The 16,525-nt window shown below is 47.4% G+C and overlaps 1 protein-coding gene across 1 annotated transcript; it reads left to right on the forward strand.

Annotated features, from left to right (window-relative positions):
* The first annotated feature begins 2,351 nt into the window (after nucleotides 1-2,351).
* On the forward strand, nucleotides 2,352-5,467 carry LOC106750258. Its single transcript, XM_014630462.1, has 2 exons — nucleotides 2,352-2,702; nucleotides 5,141-5,467. The coding sequence occupies exons 1-2, from the start codon at nucleotides 2,352-2,354 to the stop codon at nucleotides 5,465-5,467; spliced, it is 678 nt and encodes a 225-aa protein (XP_014485948.1).
* The last annotated feature ends 11,058 nt before the right edge of the window (nucleotides 5,468-16,525 follow it).

Below are 16,525 nucleotides of genomic sequence, written 5' to 3' on the forward strand. Positions count from 1 at the left end.
TCGTAGAAATTTTATTTTCAGACCGAATAAGACCTTCATTTATCGATTTGTGCCGTTCACATATCAATTTTCACTTAATATCGTTTATTTTATTATAGTTGTACACTCTTTCATTAACACACCGTTCTCATAACAGCTTCTTGTACATTTAATAGCTTCATGTTGATTTTAATACTTTTTGATACTAAAATTTTTTTTTAAGTCAGAATTAAATTAAGTTGAAACATTACAAAGAGACATGCTGTTTTTATTTCTCTCACTCTGAGAGCCGATTAATTACACTATTTTTTTTAATTTTCCGCCGTTGCGCACGACACTTTGTACATTTGTTATACGTCCCGGTACACGTTCAGAGAGATCAAGACGCTTTATCGAGTCGATAAACGCCACTGAATGAATCGCATCGCGCTTCATTCAGCCGCATCGAAGTTACTTCAGCGTATTTTGATGAAATCACCAAAGCCATTGCGTACGATGCGCTTCTGCGTTTGCACGCTATTTGTTTTCCTACGGTCGCGATACACATCGCACACACACTCACCAGCAGCGAAATGGCAGGACGTCACGGCGCGTCGTCGCGTTCGTTCTCAATCGGTCGTGAGAAAATCGCTAATCTTAGTTCGGTGAATTCGCGAACGACCTAATTATAGTGGCGTTTTTTACGACCTTTGTATCCGTATGCGCGGTCGTGCCGTCGTGCGTACGTTCACTTCATTCAGAAGTTTTTGCCACCAGTCCCGGTTCCGCGTTTCGGCGAAAAAGAACTGACCTCCTGACGTCAAGATTCCTCTCGTGGATCATCCGGCCGGTTACAGGACAGGCTCGGATTTCTCACGTGCGACATCGGAAAATTACTATTTCTATTATGCGACAAATTGATCTCGCGTCTGTTTTTGAGCAAAGTTCACTTTTCAAACGGTCTATTTCTTTAATGTCCACACACCGATATACATTTCGTTACATATCCAGTCTCCATTATACGACAAATCGTTACGCTCGTAAATGACACGACGACTCGTCGTCCGCGGAATTACAAATTTACGACGAATTTCTCAGTTCCTTTTGCAGACGAAAGAAAATATATAACGCGCGACGATGAAATATGTGGGACGAGAAGGTGCGTTCTGTGACGGATGCGAAATTTCCATTTCCGCAATATTAGAAGGTCAACGCGAAACTTTTCACGGCTCCGCATCCCGAGATATTCAACACAGCGAAACGATGAGAGGAACCGCAATGTTTCCTGATGTAAATATTTCTTCAGCTAATATAAACCCCCTTCTCTTTTAAACGCCGAGTCTGGTGAAACGAATCCCGCCGGATCCGAACGATAGTGAATCCGTCACTCCGAGTACGCTGGGGATAAAAATAATCGTTCGTTAAGCGTAACGCGCGACGTCGGTGCCGAAAGTCGCGCGGCGATTCGCGCCCGTGACGACGATACCGGCTTTCCCACTTGATTCACAATGCACATACAACGGAGCTCGCGGCTGAACGTCACCGGAATCCGTGAGATTTCTGACGGGACCGTGCGTACTTTCGAGCGTACGTACGGACGCCGTAAATGCGTGACGCGACAGGTACGTCTGTTTCGGGGAAAATCGGAACGTCCATACTACATGTGGGCGAGATCCGCGGAAGGCATAACCATTAGGGATCGCTATCTAAGTGAACACGTCACTTAGATATATTTGGATAGCCATTTCTCTGTGATAGAATGTCTATGATTAATACGATTCCCCGATAAACTGATAAAAATTGTATATATAAAATAATACGCTTTCTCTCGCATTTCTTCCTTTCTCTCTCTCTCTCTCTCTCTCTCTCTCTCAGGCGAAGCCGAAGCGTCGACGAACGCATAAAGTGCATCAGAAATTAACAATCGCGCGATGAATTAATTAACCGTCAATTTGAAACAGAGTCGAACTATGCCGAGAGCAGCAGCGACCTGTTGCTACCCGCGTTGCAAGGCGTTACATCGGCGTGTCACGGTCTGAAAAGAAAAGGAAAAAAAGCGTCCGCGTTCCAAGGATGGGGACTCTCGGTGGTACTCGGGGTTCCACCGGCGGGAGCGTAAAAAAGCGCGCGGTTCACCCCACCGCCGACGACGTCCCTCTCCGCACGAGACGTCGAACATGCGTGCGTACGTTCGATTGTTTACACAATCCCATATATAAGGAGGAAGCACGCGAGTTCGATAATCTCAGTTCACGGTCTCACGCCGATCGGGATCGTATCTTAGCCGAGTGTGCCCGCGACTCGTCGAAGAAGACGCCCAAGACGTGCCCAGTCGCGTAACGAACGAGCCGTTAACGAATACTCCGAACGAAACTCCGCGAGAATCCGCGAACATGTTCCTCGAGCGTGTCTGCCTGATCTCCACGGCGGTCCTCGTGGCCGTCTACGCGGCACCGAGGGTGTCCAGGTTGCAGGAAGTGCCGAAGTGGCATTTCCCGTGCGGCGGGGACCTCGACGTCGAGGTGGCCTCGTGGGAGGACCTCGAGGAGGAGACGGTGAACAGCCTGGAGAGTCTCAGGCTGCAGCATCAGCTGCTGATGAGCGAGTACTTGAGTCGGGACTACAATTATCTGTACGAGAGTATGGACTTCAGCGTGAAGAAGAAACAGTATATACCCAACTGGCTGCCCGACGAGAAGGACGTCGATCTCGTGAAGGGGCTGGCCGACGCTAATCCACAAACGGTAAGCGCCAATTGACGGTACTGTTCGCCTCTCGCGCGGTCCGACTGAATTTACTTGATATTGGGAAACTTGTGCGCGTTCTGCTTGAAGAGAGAAACGGAATTCCCGCTTCCTACGGCTAGAGTTTCATTCATTCTCTCACCTGACCGGGAAAAACGGCTTTCCCGCGGTCAAACTGTTCCTCCTCGGCGTGACTTGAGCCGTGTAGTCGCGCTCGTCGACCTGAGAGTTCACCGAAGGCGGGCTATTCACGGGACCGTCGCCGAGAAGCCGATACGCGACGCGAATCGCGATTACTATGAAGAGACGCAGCAATGATCCTCCTCGCACGGAAAACAAATTCGTTGAATTAACGTGACGACGAACGAATTAAGTTTCGATCGAAGGGATTATCTGGATGTCCGCGAGCCAGATTCGGTCCTCAGAACGAGAAGCTCCTCCAGCCAAAACGCACTCGGTTCGTCCGACGTCGCGCCGGGGAAACTTATCGTTACTTTTGGCCTCAACTATACCTATCTCATGGTTTTAATTACGAAATGTACAGTAGTATCAATATACATTTAAGATTATTATTATCATCACTGGCACACACTATAATGACACTTTTTAGATAAACCGCTTCTCCCGAACCGCGATTCTTTCACTGTGACGATCGTAGTTACAAACATCGGAATATTTCCCCTCGGCGTCACGTTAATTCCGCCGATCCGCTTCCCCTCCGTGCGGGGGATCGTATCTCGTCATCCGGACGGATGGATTCTTCGTGAAAGACTCTTCGATTCTTCCGACATCCTTAGATCTGACGCGACACTGCGCGGAATTATTGGCACTTATCATCGCCGCTCGTCCGGCGAGTTCCCCCGTCGGCGTCGCACCGCGTGCGCGCGGCACGCACGGTTTTCCGGCGACGTTCGCAACGTCTACATTCACGGGCCGTTAGTTTCTTCTCGATCATTAATATTCATCGCTCGTAGTCGTCGTTACCGTGCAGCAGAAACGAAAGAGCAACCTGTGCGAGGGGTCCACCGCGCTCAGGTGAGAGACAGAGAGAGAGAGCGAGAGCGCGGCGCGGCGAACGGGGAGAGTTAGACAGGTAGAGAAAGAGAGAGAGAGAGAGAGAGAGAGAAAGAGCGCGAGCGAGAGAGGGAGGAAAGAGAGCGGTGCAGCGGCGTTGCAGGCCGGCCGCCGCGCGTTTTCAGCGATCGGCCGGCCTGCTGACCACCCGGTTGCAATTGATTAACGCAACGTTAAATAACAAATTTTAATGAGACGGTAATTATTATAAAGTAGCAGGCGAGCAGGAGCGAGCGCGGTCATTCGTACAGTGCGCGCGCAACGCGCGCGGCGGTACGCGTCCACTCATGTTCGCCGGGTCGCGCGGCTGCGTAATCGCGCTCGTCTGCCTCCTCGATGCGAACGCGCTGATAACGCGGCCTGATATCGCCGCGACCCGCGCGGATGCCGTCGCGTTCGACCACGTACAGCCTCCCCCTTCTATCCCCTCTCTCTCTCTCTCTCTCTCTCTCTTTCTCTCTGCCACGCCCCGATCGTCCGGACTGCATTGATCCACCGTGTTGCACTTGGCTGCACGTTCTCGAAAGATAGGATTTTACGAGGTACTTCCCGGCATCTCCCCGCGGGCGGCCGCTGATAAGGCGAAAATCGGAAATCTTATCGGCGAAATTTGTCCGTGTCTTATCCCATCGCATTGTCTATCTCTCGATAATGTCGCCGGATTTGCAAATTGCACACGATCATCTATCGCCGGCGAGGACGTTTCTTTTTTTTTTTTTTAAACAACGAGCGCGATAATTGCGCGACAAAGGGACTCGCGAAGATCGCCGAGAGGAGGATGAAAGGATTGGATTCAGCGAACGTTTCGGTTCGCTACGCGACGATCTCTCGCCGGACTCCCCTCCCGTTCGATTCGTTAGACCGCGCTGAAAGTATTGTCGAACGCCCGTCGAGCGTTTGCGTGCCGGTCCGATAGAATAATTTCTGACGAGGACGATGTTTACAGTAGACATTAACGGTCTCGTTAGAGGCGGAGACGTGCGGGGGAAAGTCTGACCGGCGTAATCGCTTGACTTATCCTCGGGATTTGTGTTGGTGTCGCGCGGAAAAGAATTCGCACGCCGGGAGGAATTATAGTTATCTTCGGTCTCAACTAAATCTCCCGCTCGTGGTTGAATTGAATTATCCGTCAAAATGACATTAGACAAATAGATAAATAGATAAATGCGTTACAACTCAGCGGGACGACTTCTCGCCTCCGATATTTCGCGAGATCGTCCCGTTCTCTTCGGTCTTCAGGTCATCGCGACTTTTCGTAGAACGTTGCCCCGCTTCTCAAGTCCCGGGATTACACATGTCCGTCCGTCTTAATTGACCGTACCGTCGAACATAGGCTAACGTCGCGGTGTAACGGCTGATTGCAGATCGTCAACCACTTTCCGAAGTTGCACACGGACCTGCAGAAGTTCGCCGTGGCGTTCGAGCAGCTGGTGAAGGACGAGGACGACGTGAGGAAGTGGGAAGCCCTGGCGGGCACGCAGAGGTACCTGAACAGCATGCTGTGCGAGGTCGAGAGCAACATTCTCTCCCTGCCGTCTCTGCGGCTGCCTACGCGCGTGCAGAGGGACATCATGAGCAAAAACGAGCGAAATGTCGGACGAGACGAGACGAACCGGCTGGTCCGCGATTGGGGAGTGATTCTCAAGTACCGCGACTACCTGCATGCCTGGCGGCACGTATTCAACTATTAGGCGAGCCAAGCGGCAAAAGTATTAGACTGTGTCGTCAGCGGGTCATCGATCATTCTCACTCGGCGAGATGACACAAACGAGGCGACATCGGGAGCCCCCGTATGCGACCGATGTAAATTGATTTAGCACCTGCCGCGCGCGCGCGGGCCGTAAAAGCGCGTCGCTATCCGCACGTGCGTGCGTGCGTGCGGTAAACGTTGAAGTCATTGACAATAACTCGCCGATCACGTAGCCTAGCCGGTGACTATTGCGAAATCGCGGACCCGCGAAATCGTCACGCACTCCCCCCGCCGGGAGTTTCCTATGTATAAGTCTATTTATTCGATTATTTATTGCGCCGTCGTGCGAATTAGCGCGTAGTTATTTATTCTCACGCAGGAGCCGCGTGATTATTTATTGAGTATTTTACTTAATTTATTATTTATTCAGACAAGTCTACCGTACCTCCACGCAGCCGTACCTTCCGACAGGTGTCGTATTACGAGTTCTCGCAACCGTCAAAGTCTTCGGGATTCTCGGATGCGTTTTGTGATAATCAGTCACACGGTGCGACAAGTCCGCTTGTCATGCTCCCACGTGACCAGTGATTACTCGTGTAGCGCTAGATTATTGATGAAAGACATCATTCGCAAAGGAAAACGAAAAGAGAGATGTATTTATTGCGCAGTATTATATATTATATGTATTTATGACTCGAGCACAGAGAGAGAATGTGTTATGTATATTTATATATTGTACACACGCCTAGTAACTTATAACTAGTGATTTTATACGAAATTTCACGCAATAAAAGCTGAAGTGACTTTTTGAAGATACGTCCGCATTTCCTTACGCGCCTCTTCGATACCGGCTTAGCCTCGTGGAAACTGCGTTACATCGGTGCGAGGAAAACGTAACAGATGTCTCTAACGTTGAAGTTCACGTTACATAATCGCTTCGTTGAAAAAAAAAGCACAGAGTTAATTTTTATGCAAATATTATATATCAGTGAAGAAATATTCCAAAAAGCGCTGAGCCACGTCGAAATATGCAAACGTTCAAATCGATAAAACTGAAGAACAGCGTAGCACGGAACACACTTTGGACTTTGCACAGTTGCGCCGTAACGCGTCGAGGATGTCCTTAAATCTTGTGCAGTTTTCGGAACAAATTCTGTGGTAATCTACGGAAATGCCATTTTTCTTATAATTTTGGACAGTCTACTTTCTCATACACGGGAGAAATCGGAAAATAAGCCGAAACTCATGATGTCCACACGCGTTCTCTACGGCAGGTATCTAGTTGCCAACCAAAGATAATCTACCGGTGGAAGATAACGTACCGATGTCGCCGGCAAACTTGTCTCTCCGTCGGCTTCTACCGCATATAAAATCCCGATTTAATTATTTGAATCTATACAAAATATTCAAAAAATATCACTTCTCTTCGGATATAATAATTTCACATTTCTCGTGACCCTTTCAAACAAATGAGAAGTGTAACGACAATCAAGTACAAACCTGCCTTCTATAAATCGTAACGATAGGAAAGACAATTTTTGCGAACGCCGCTCGTCATCCATCATAACAAGCGAAACGCGGAACGGTGCGCTTCAATTTCCAACGGGATGTATTCCGGCGAGAGAACGTGCGCGCTGGGTCGGAGGTCAAGTCACCGCGAGATCGCTCGCTCGCACGGGCAAGTGTGCGGCGTTACGAACGTAGGTGGCGGTGAGGCCATATGAGGATGCCGAAGAAACCGAAACGAATGCGAAAAGATTTGAATTTGACGGAAGAGAAGAAAACGAACATTACGTAGGCGCTCTCACTGCCGGTAATGCGCGCGCGCGCGCGCATGCTCGGCACTTTCCACACGAGTGTTCCAGAAGTATTTCCTTACACATCTTGGTCATCCGTATCCCGTCCTGAGTATATTACGAACCATCGGTACGCACGAGAAAGAGAGAGAGAGAGAGATTTTACTCGTTAAATCCACGGGATCAGTTATGACGGACAATAATCCTACGAAATATCGCGGAACGTCTGACGTAACGACGCAATGCAAATGCATTTGTTACCGGGAAGAGGGGATATTCCGGTTTTCCGAAGCGACATAAATTATTCTCATAAAAAGGAGAAAGAGAGGAGGGAAAAGACACAAGAGAGTGAGAAATGTATTCCGGGCGATAAGGAAGGGAAATTCAGAAGCGACCACGGAATTTTACCGTCGACGTTATTAGTTTCAATTAGACGAGTTGAGCTTTAATTAGGATAACCTTGTGAAAATATCCAGCTGTCTACCTACTCAGCCGTTTGAGAACCGCGATTAAAGTTTCCCACGTCCGTGTACATCTAAATTATAATGTTTCCCAAGAACGAATGATACGGAGGTTTCTCCTCCGCGCCGACCATGTTGTTATCGGAATTAGAATCCGTAACTTTCATCCTTGTGACTTCAAGGCGTGATGCGAATGAGCCTGACAGAAAGAGAAAGAGAGAGAGAGAGAGGGAGAGGCCTGTGAGAGGGCTGCCGTTTGATTAATCCGTTATTAATTATTCTTTAAGGAAACACGCGCTATCTCTTCCGGACATATGAGAAAGTATGCAGAATTATTCGATCACGTTGTCGACACTGTCGATACTATTTCTTCCTCACGCACGGCCCCCGTTCGCTTCCCGCCGCTTTCGAAAATACACGGCGGAAGCGGCGGCGAAGAATCCCGTTGGATAATCGGACCGGCCAATAATTCAAGATCGCGATTTAACGCGCCAATTTACATGCCGAAACGGAACTAGTATCTCTAATAACTCTGCGAGCGCACACTCGGTCGGAACCTGTACGGGGAGTTATCTTCTACCTGTCACAGCCAGTTATTAATGAGGTTCTCCAAAAGTAACGGCCGTTGACTCGCGACGTGTGAATTACGTTACTTTCTCCGCACCGGCCGAATTTTCGGATCACGAGATACATCTGCCACGTGAATCCGACGAGTCAGTACCCTGTTGATCCGAGAATCGATTTTACGAGCGACGGCTTTTTTTTTCTACGAGCAGTCAGCATCCAAATTGTCAGCACGAATGAATTACTCGAATGATTTATAGATAGAGGTGTTTGAATAAAATGAAAAAAAAACTTTTCAATTCTTTAGTCGATCGCAGATCGAAGAAAGTATTAGAATCAAATAAACATAATTATCCGTTTCTCAGTAATTTCTCTTAAATCAAGGTTCTCTCAAACCAAGTAATATTTTTATTAATTTAAATATATTTTAGTAGTACTTTGCAGTAAATACTTATTTAAAAGCGGTAATACTTAATTTGTAAACGAATTAATGATGTTAAAATGCTTCTAAATTTAAAAGAGTATTTATTGGAATTATGCAATACTCCTTTTCCATTAAAAATACCCACCGGTCATCAATTTCGATGTTTCTGTCTGCAGTAAATATTTTCTAAAAATAAATTCTGATATACCTCAATATTATAAATTTAATACTTTTCGGAATTGTTTTAACACGTACAAGTAAGTGTCTACATTATTTATATTATTTGCAAAAGAGTATTGGAGTAATCATTTTATTTGAATTAAGTCAATATTACTTGAATGGTAACACATTTTTTTGCAGCATGGAAGTCACTGGTACGACTTAACTTTGACAAAATAATTAAAAAACATTATATACTATTATATACTATATTTTTTTATATACTATATCGTACTATAATCATAAATGTGAAAGTTAATAATATCACAGTCGGCAGGGACAATCGTGATAACCGCGCGACTTTCGCCGCGCTATTTCCCTCCCGTAAAATCACAAATTATATTAAATTTTTCTCAGTGGATTCTCGGTAAGAAACTCTATTTCACTTCTTCATTGCGACACGTTACCCACACTAGACCTAGTTAAGCCGAACCTACTTGAACGAGAAAAGAAATTGTTAGCAATCTTGTAACATACGGAGGCTGTACACGCCGCTCAATTTACCGGTTTGGATTACGCGTATTGAAACAGAAAAGAAGGAGACGGAGAGCGAAAGAGTGGGAGAGAGAGAGACGTTGATCCGGGTGTAGTTAAATTAAAAGGTGGTGGGGAAAACTTCGAACAGAGAGGAGCCTCGATTCTCCAGGATCACGAAGTCCGTGCCCGATCATACCAGATGCGAAGTCGTAGTCGCTGGCATTCAAATGCCAGCTCTTTGTTTGCCAGTTTCCACGCCGAGAATTGCACTCCCGCAGATGGTTGCCGCACATCCACAAGAGCGTTTTCTTCCGTGTACTACGTACACCGACAGTATAGACTATACAGATCGCAATAATTAGACGGCGGCAGGATGCTCACGAATAGTGTCACGAGTCAGCCGGATCGGCTGGCAGCCGATAGTTGTTGTCCGTCGCCGTCGTTGTGATTTATCGGTAGCCGCCGTGAGAAGAACCGAAAGACAAAGACGTGGCGGATTCTCGCGTATTTTGAATATATTTTAATTCTTTAATTCTTAGTTTTTATCACTTATCATTCACGGTCATTAGTTTTCTATATCTATATATATATTTTTTTTAATTTATCGAGTAAACAATTGCAACATATTTATCAGTTAGATACAAGAAGTCGCGTACGAAAGAGATATGGTACTCTGAAGCCCTCCAATGCGTTCTTTTACTATATTTTAATTCTTACAATTCTTTTATTACTCATCATATGATCATTAGTTCCCTACGTCGGCGATATATTTTGTAAAAATTTATCGAGCAAATGATCGCGACATATTTATCAGTTGGGTGCAGGAAGTTCATATTTGTCATTAAGTAATGAAAACGAGATTGGAAGTTTGAGAGATCGATAGATAGATAAATTTAATTCTTTAATTAAAACCTCTTTAGGTGCATGAGTGTACAATTTTGCATGTATGTCGCTCAAAACTATACCAATAAATTTACATTCCGCAACTCACGATCTAATAACAGTTTGTGCAAGGAATGCTGGAAATGAGGCAGTGTGGAGTGTTTCAGTAATTTCATGCGATAAGGAGTTCGAGAGGTAGCCTGCCAGTGAAGGACTTAAAAAAAAGAGAGAGAGGGGGGGAATATAATTATGTTTAACATTGGTGGTTTTCATATCTTCCGTGCACTTTCCGCAGATAAAACTGAAAAAGTGAAGACACATTTTTCCTAGTCGTTAATTGAGGAATTGCGATTGTCCTCGATACGAAGTTGTGCAAGGAGCCGATCTCGTGCCGATGTTACAGGATCCTCCCGTGACAAGGGTTAATAATATCGAACGACCATGGCCGCCTTCTCGAAGAGAGCTCCTACGTCTGAGGAGCGGACGCGGGTTATCGGGGATGACACGTCGTCAATCAGCAACAATGGTCGCGTGATGTCGACGTTGGCGTCGTTGGCAACGCGTCGCCTCGAAAAGGGGACGTGCAGCGATCTTTGTTATTATAATTCGTGGGTAACGCCCATGAAGACAGTCTCGGCAATCATGGAATTCACGCAATAATCCCGACGTTCACACCGTGCCCGATTGCCGGAAGGTTCTTACCTTCACTCACCACAACGTGAATCACGCCGGTGGAATTACGCCTCGTACGTTCGTCACATGCGGGAGAAATGGAAAACCTCTCTCTAATGTTGAGAGTATTATCGTCGTATTCGTTAGTATTATTATCCTTTCAAACTGGACAATTTCCGATTTAATTCTGATAATTTCGACAAGAGAAAACTTCAAAAGTGGATAACTTTTAACGTCGGATAAATACTGTTAACTGCCCGCCCTCTTTTGAATATTTTAATAATAATACTTGCAAAATATAAAAATATGAGATAAATTTATTCAATAGAAATTGCATTGATACTAACGCCGAAGAAAAGATTGGTTAAATTAACGTGACAATGAACAAATGAATACGAGGCAGAATTTCTGATACTTATTAATCAAATTCAATTATAAGAACCGACAATTTTGTTTTCTTTAAGCAAAACGCGCTTGATTCCTTCATCACATTGATCGAACAAATCTTTTTCCTCTTCGAATAGTTATCACCGCGAACATTTTCTGTAAACGCAAAAATCAAGCCTTTTGCATCAATTCGATTAACGCATTACAGTTATTTCTTCAATAAATTTTGCGAGAAACGTGTTTCCGACTAAACAAAAAAATCATCATTGCGCGTAATACGTGATGAAACGTTGAATTATACGAATTCAAACACATTACATTGACAGTGGAGAACCGGGAACGATAATACGCGGTTTACAGAAACGTAAATGATCGCAGGCTGTAATAAACGCAGCGAGACGGCTTTCCCAGGATGTGTCGGTGCGGCATTTAACGCTCGGATAAGAATATCTCCGACGTTCGGCCCGATAATCCCTGCGATTTCCTGCAATCGAGAGGAATCTCGTGCGAGAGAAAAACCACACAACAGTACGCTCCGCGCAGCTCCTCTCTCGCTGGCTCACGTTGAATCACCGACTAATCCAGAAGCGCAGAGTTCAGTCACCTGCGTGCATTCCTCGAACGTGCCGGCGTGAAATGTCGCCTCCATCGACTCCAGCCGCGACAGCGACGATTCCATCCACGTGGTTACATCTGCAGGTTGTGCGGAAACGTTTCGAGATGTCGATGCAATCTTCTCGAGCGGCCCCTTCCTGCATTTAAGAACGAGAAAGCCGATCCCTGGTTGCACCCGTGATGACGTGTGTGTCGTCACGGAGGTAGTTACGGTTCTGTCAGACGCACTCGTATAAATCTCGCGGACGGGCCTATAAACACAATTAGCCTTGCCGATCTTCCCTAGACCGTCGTAGTTCCCCCGCACAGCCGTCATAATTACGTTACATTACGGCAATTAATTCGAATCTAAGCACCGCCTGAAGGCTTCCCAACTCGTCGTTACCAAATCTATTAATGCGCAGCGTAATCTGTTTTTCGCGAAATCCACGCGGATATCATTTTCAACGTTATATAGATATAAATTTTAATTTTACGCTTTTAACGGGGTTTCAGAGGTCAGAAATAAAAATAGCATGTCGGTTTTGGTTGGTTTCTCCTCCATTAAAAATTTCGGATCACCTTGTGAACTGACGATACAAACACGAACGCGGGCATTGTTTCGTGAAGTGATTGTTCACCTTGTTTCTAACGCGGGTGTAATAAGCGGAGATAGAGTAATAAAAATTCAACGGATAATAGTGACAGGTCGGCCTTTTCCAGGCACGGGACGAGGGAATCGGGTGAGACACGTTCTAAAAATCGGATAATACTTATGTCACTGATCGATTTCACAACGGCGCCGGCGTTCGTGCCGCAGGTAAGAAAAATGCGCGCCGCTGTCTGCCGGCGGTTCTGGAATCCAGAAATCGAGAAAACGGTAGTCGGTGAGCCGAGTTCCGAGTTCGGTAAACGTGGCGGCCGACGGTGTGTAACCCGTGGGTCAGGAATCTCAATAAAAATCCTCCCGAGAGAGTTTCTCCTAATTATAATTACTATCGATAGAATTGTGCCGTGGCGCAACGACCGTGCGCGATCGCGAGATGGACGGATCCTCCATCGCGACCGGCTTGTTTATTGTGCACGTCGCCGCTCATACATAATTCGTACGTTACCGTTGTAAAAGAGATTTGTAAAAGCGCGCGACAGTGAAGCAAATCGTTACGCAACGCGTAGAATAAAAGTGGCAAGAAAAAGTGGTCGACATCTGTGCCGGAAGTGTGTTTTAACCAAAATCCTCCGACATATCTGAAGTTTTATTTTATTTTTACCAAAGTTCCATTAAATTTTTCGATAATCGACACAGCGAGGAATAAGTAATTCTTCCGCGTAATTTCCCAATTTCCGACGCTGAATTACTTCTTAACGAAGTATGAAATATAAAACTCTTTCGAATAAAATGTCTCGGTAACCTTTCTAATTAACTCTCTCTCTCTTTCTCTTACGTTCGAAATATCCGCAGATGTAAAATCGTCTATATTAAGAGGTAATCGGATCGAGACGTCGGGAAGTCGAGTTTCATTAGCACCGATACACGTCTCGCGAGCGTTCTCGTTGCCATAAATAGCCACTGAAATGCGGTAATGTTTTCAATTGAAATTATCCGGCGTATTTCACTCGGCTATCACTCGGATACCCCCGCGAAAGTTATCATTCAGCCACGCATGGTAATGAACATAAATGAGCGCGCGTGTGCGCGCATGCAATCGCCGAGGGGGAATCCGACACGGCCAATCATTTTCATCCGTTGCACCTCGAGACATCGAGTTTCTGTGAAGTCGCCGATAAACACCTGTCGCCTCTAAAGACTATCTCTGAAAGAAGAAGAAGAAGAAGAGGAGGAGGTCGACGAAGAAGGCTAAATACCTCGCAGAGGAGGCTCGAGACCGGTGCGATGTTACCGCATTAATCTTTCTCTTGTCAACTCGGAACGGCCGACGTTGTCTTGTGTAATCGCACGATTAATCCCACGAGGCGTGGGCCTTTGTTCTTCCCCCCCGTTGAAATCGATCGAGCTCCGTCCGCCGAGCGCACTCGTAGGAGGGAGGAGGGGGGATAACAAATCGACGAAATCGCGAGCTCTCGATGTAGCACACGCACGACACCTCCGATCTAATATCGCGCTTAATAGTGCGTGTAATCGCAACGACCTCGTAAAACCGCGGCCGACTTCATTCCACCGGCGTCGATTGCTCGTGACAGTCGGCTCGACAACTGTATCAGAGTTCGAGCGAAACGCATAATTCGGATGTAATCCAGGTATGCGATTTACGACGCGCAGTTACACGAGCATTGACGCGATCGTAGCGAGCGGCTCCGTCGGCGCCGCAGGGTTTCACTTCATTCTGACGAGCGAGAGAGAAAAAAACGAGCCTCCCTCCCCCCTCCCCTAGTGGGCTCAACGCGAAAACACTTATCGGAAACGTCAGGGCAGCGAGCCGTTACGGATATCTACCCGCCGATTTCCTCCCTGAAACGTCAAAACCCGCCCGGCTTCTTCGGCGGTCGTGCCGCGGTCTAATAATCCCTACGACTGTAATCCGCGGTTGAGCGGATAATGACGAGCTGTCACGAGCTGTAACAAAAGTCGGCTCGCTCGCTCGTTCGTTCGTTCGCCGCTTCGCCTGGTTTCCGCTTTTCTTCCACTCCGCTCGTGGTGGGTAAATATAAGGGGTCACGGCGGGATACGAAACGATCGATTCGATCTCGGTTTCGCGGCGGAGTTTCGTGGGAGTGCCGGCTCAAAAGGTTTCCCTGCGCAAATGCCGGATTCGTTGCTCGCGCCGCGCGCCGCGGATCCTCACCGGCGGATTTGAAATTTCAACGCTACTTTTCGATACATTTCTGGAATTGTTCGCGCCAGTACGATGGGAAAAATCATTTCGGGGGACTGTGTGCGCATTTTTTCACGCCGTTGTAGCGAATGTATAAATGGTGTGTTTTTAAAGCGTTATCCAGCCTTTTAGAAGTTGACCTTTGAAGTCACTTTATGAAGATAAGTTCGCACGGACATGCATGTTCATTTCTTCGTGAGATATCGAACGGTAGGGAAGAAGCGCCGTGAAACCGAGATAACGCGCGGATAAGAAGCCGAGTCGAAAGCGTTCGCGCGGCTGTGTCGAGCGGAGTCTACAATGAGAATTTCAGGCGTAAGCCTTGAAGAAATTGGCCAATCCCGGCCGAATTACGGGGGAAAAGTCAATTATGATCGGTCGATTTCTCGAGCCTCGCGCCCTTAAGAATTCTCATCGGCAGACCACGCTTAACCCTTTCGAGACTGCTGGCTACACGTACGCACCATTAAGGTTAAATTCAGGACTGAGCATCTTATTTGCAGTTAAATATCGTATTTATACGTACCGCTCACTCTTCTCGTGCAAATTCATGTTTAACAACTACGCTGACATTCATTGTTTTATATATAAAAATGAATATTGACATCAGATATATTCGACGAGTAAAATTTCCCCCCGGAAATATCTTGACATATCCTCGAATAGAATCGTCTTGAAAGGGTTAACACAGGTGCGAACTTTCGACCGGGCTTCTCGTCCGCGCGTTTCGATACTTCCTCCCGGCGTTGTCACGCGGGTCTCGGACGAGCTTCCTGTCGGCAGCGCGATTTATCGTGCGACGGCCGCGCATCGGTCGAGTCGTCCGCACGCGATTCACGTACGGTCATTACGCGAGCTCTCATTACGGACTGGCAACGCGCTGTTATTAGCTCGTTGATCGATCGACCGTCATCGACGACGCGCACCGTCCAATAACGTCGCTGCCGGCGGTCGTTATACCGACGGATCCGTTTCAATCGCGCGTAATAGCGTGTCCTCGTCGTCCGTCTCGAAAGAAAGGCGCAATTGCCGAGCGAGTTATCGGCTCCGCCGATGCGTTCGGATGCGAAGTGTGTCGAAACGGGAGGTCTGCTCGGGGAAGAGGCCGTTATCCGCGAATCGCCCGGTTACTGCGCTTTCATCCCGCGGGGAAATAATTAAGTTCGAGGAGACGTGAGAGAATTAACGATCGCGAGGAACGCTCGAGCGAGTCGCGTTCGCCGAGCGGGGAAGCCTCGCTCGTGAATTTCCTCGGAGAAGAGCCTCGCTCTCTTCCCTTCGCCTCTCTCTTTCTCCTTTCCCGATGGGCGTGCACGCGCGCTCGTCGGCCGATTTGCACGTCCCGCGCGCCGGCAGCGTCGAACTGCGGGGAATACGTTGCACGTGAGCGCAATTATGCAAAGCCATCGGGCAGTAACGTAATAAACAAAGTCGTTCCCCCGGCGTTCGAGTCGACGACCACACAGTCGTCGCCGGCGCGTTGTGCTCGAGCGAGCGCGCCGCTGAGAGAGAAGTGGAAGAGGGAGCGTCTTGGCATTTGGGACGGCGATTGTCGGGAATGCAAGGGCGCGAGTGCTTACCCCGCTGACACCCCGCCTCGTCGCGCATCCTCCTCGTTCTTCGCGACGGCGTTGTTAAATCGTCATTATGCCAATGAGACATTCGCGGACGAGCGCGGCCGAGTGTCGTCGACCCTTCTGTTTTCAAGGAGAAACTAGGAAGCGGGTCTTTTTCTATCGTCGACGATAA

Source organism: Dinoponera quadriceps, unplaced genomic scaffold (genome assembly GCF_001313825.1).
Source record: "Dinoponera quadriceps isolate SergipeBrazil2010 unplaced genomic scaffold, ASM131382v1 scaffold3676, whole genome shotgun sequence".
In the NCBI taxonomy this organism is placed as follows: domain Eukaryota; kingdom Metazoa; phylum Arthropoda; class Insecta; order Hymenoptera; family Formicidae; genus Dinoponera; species Dinoponera quadriceps.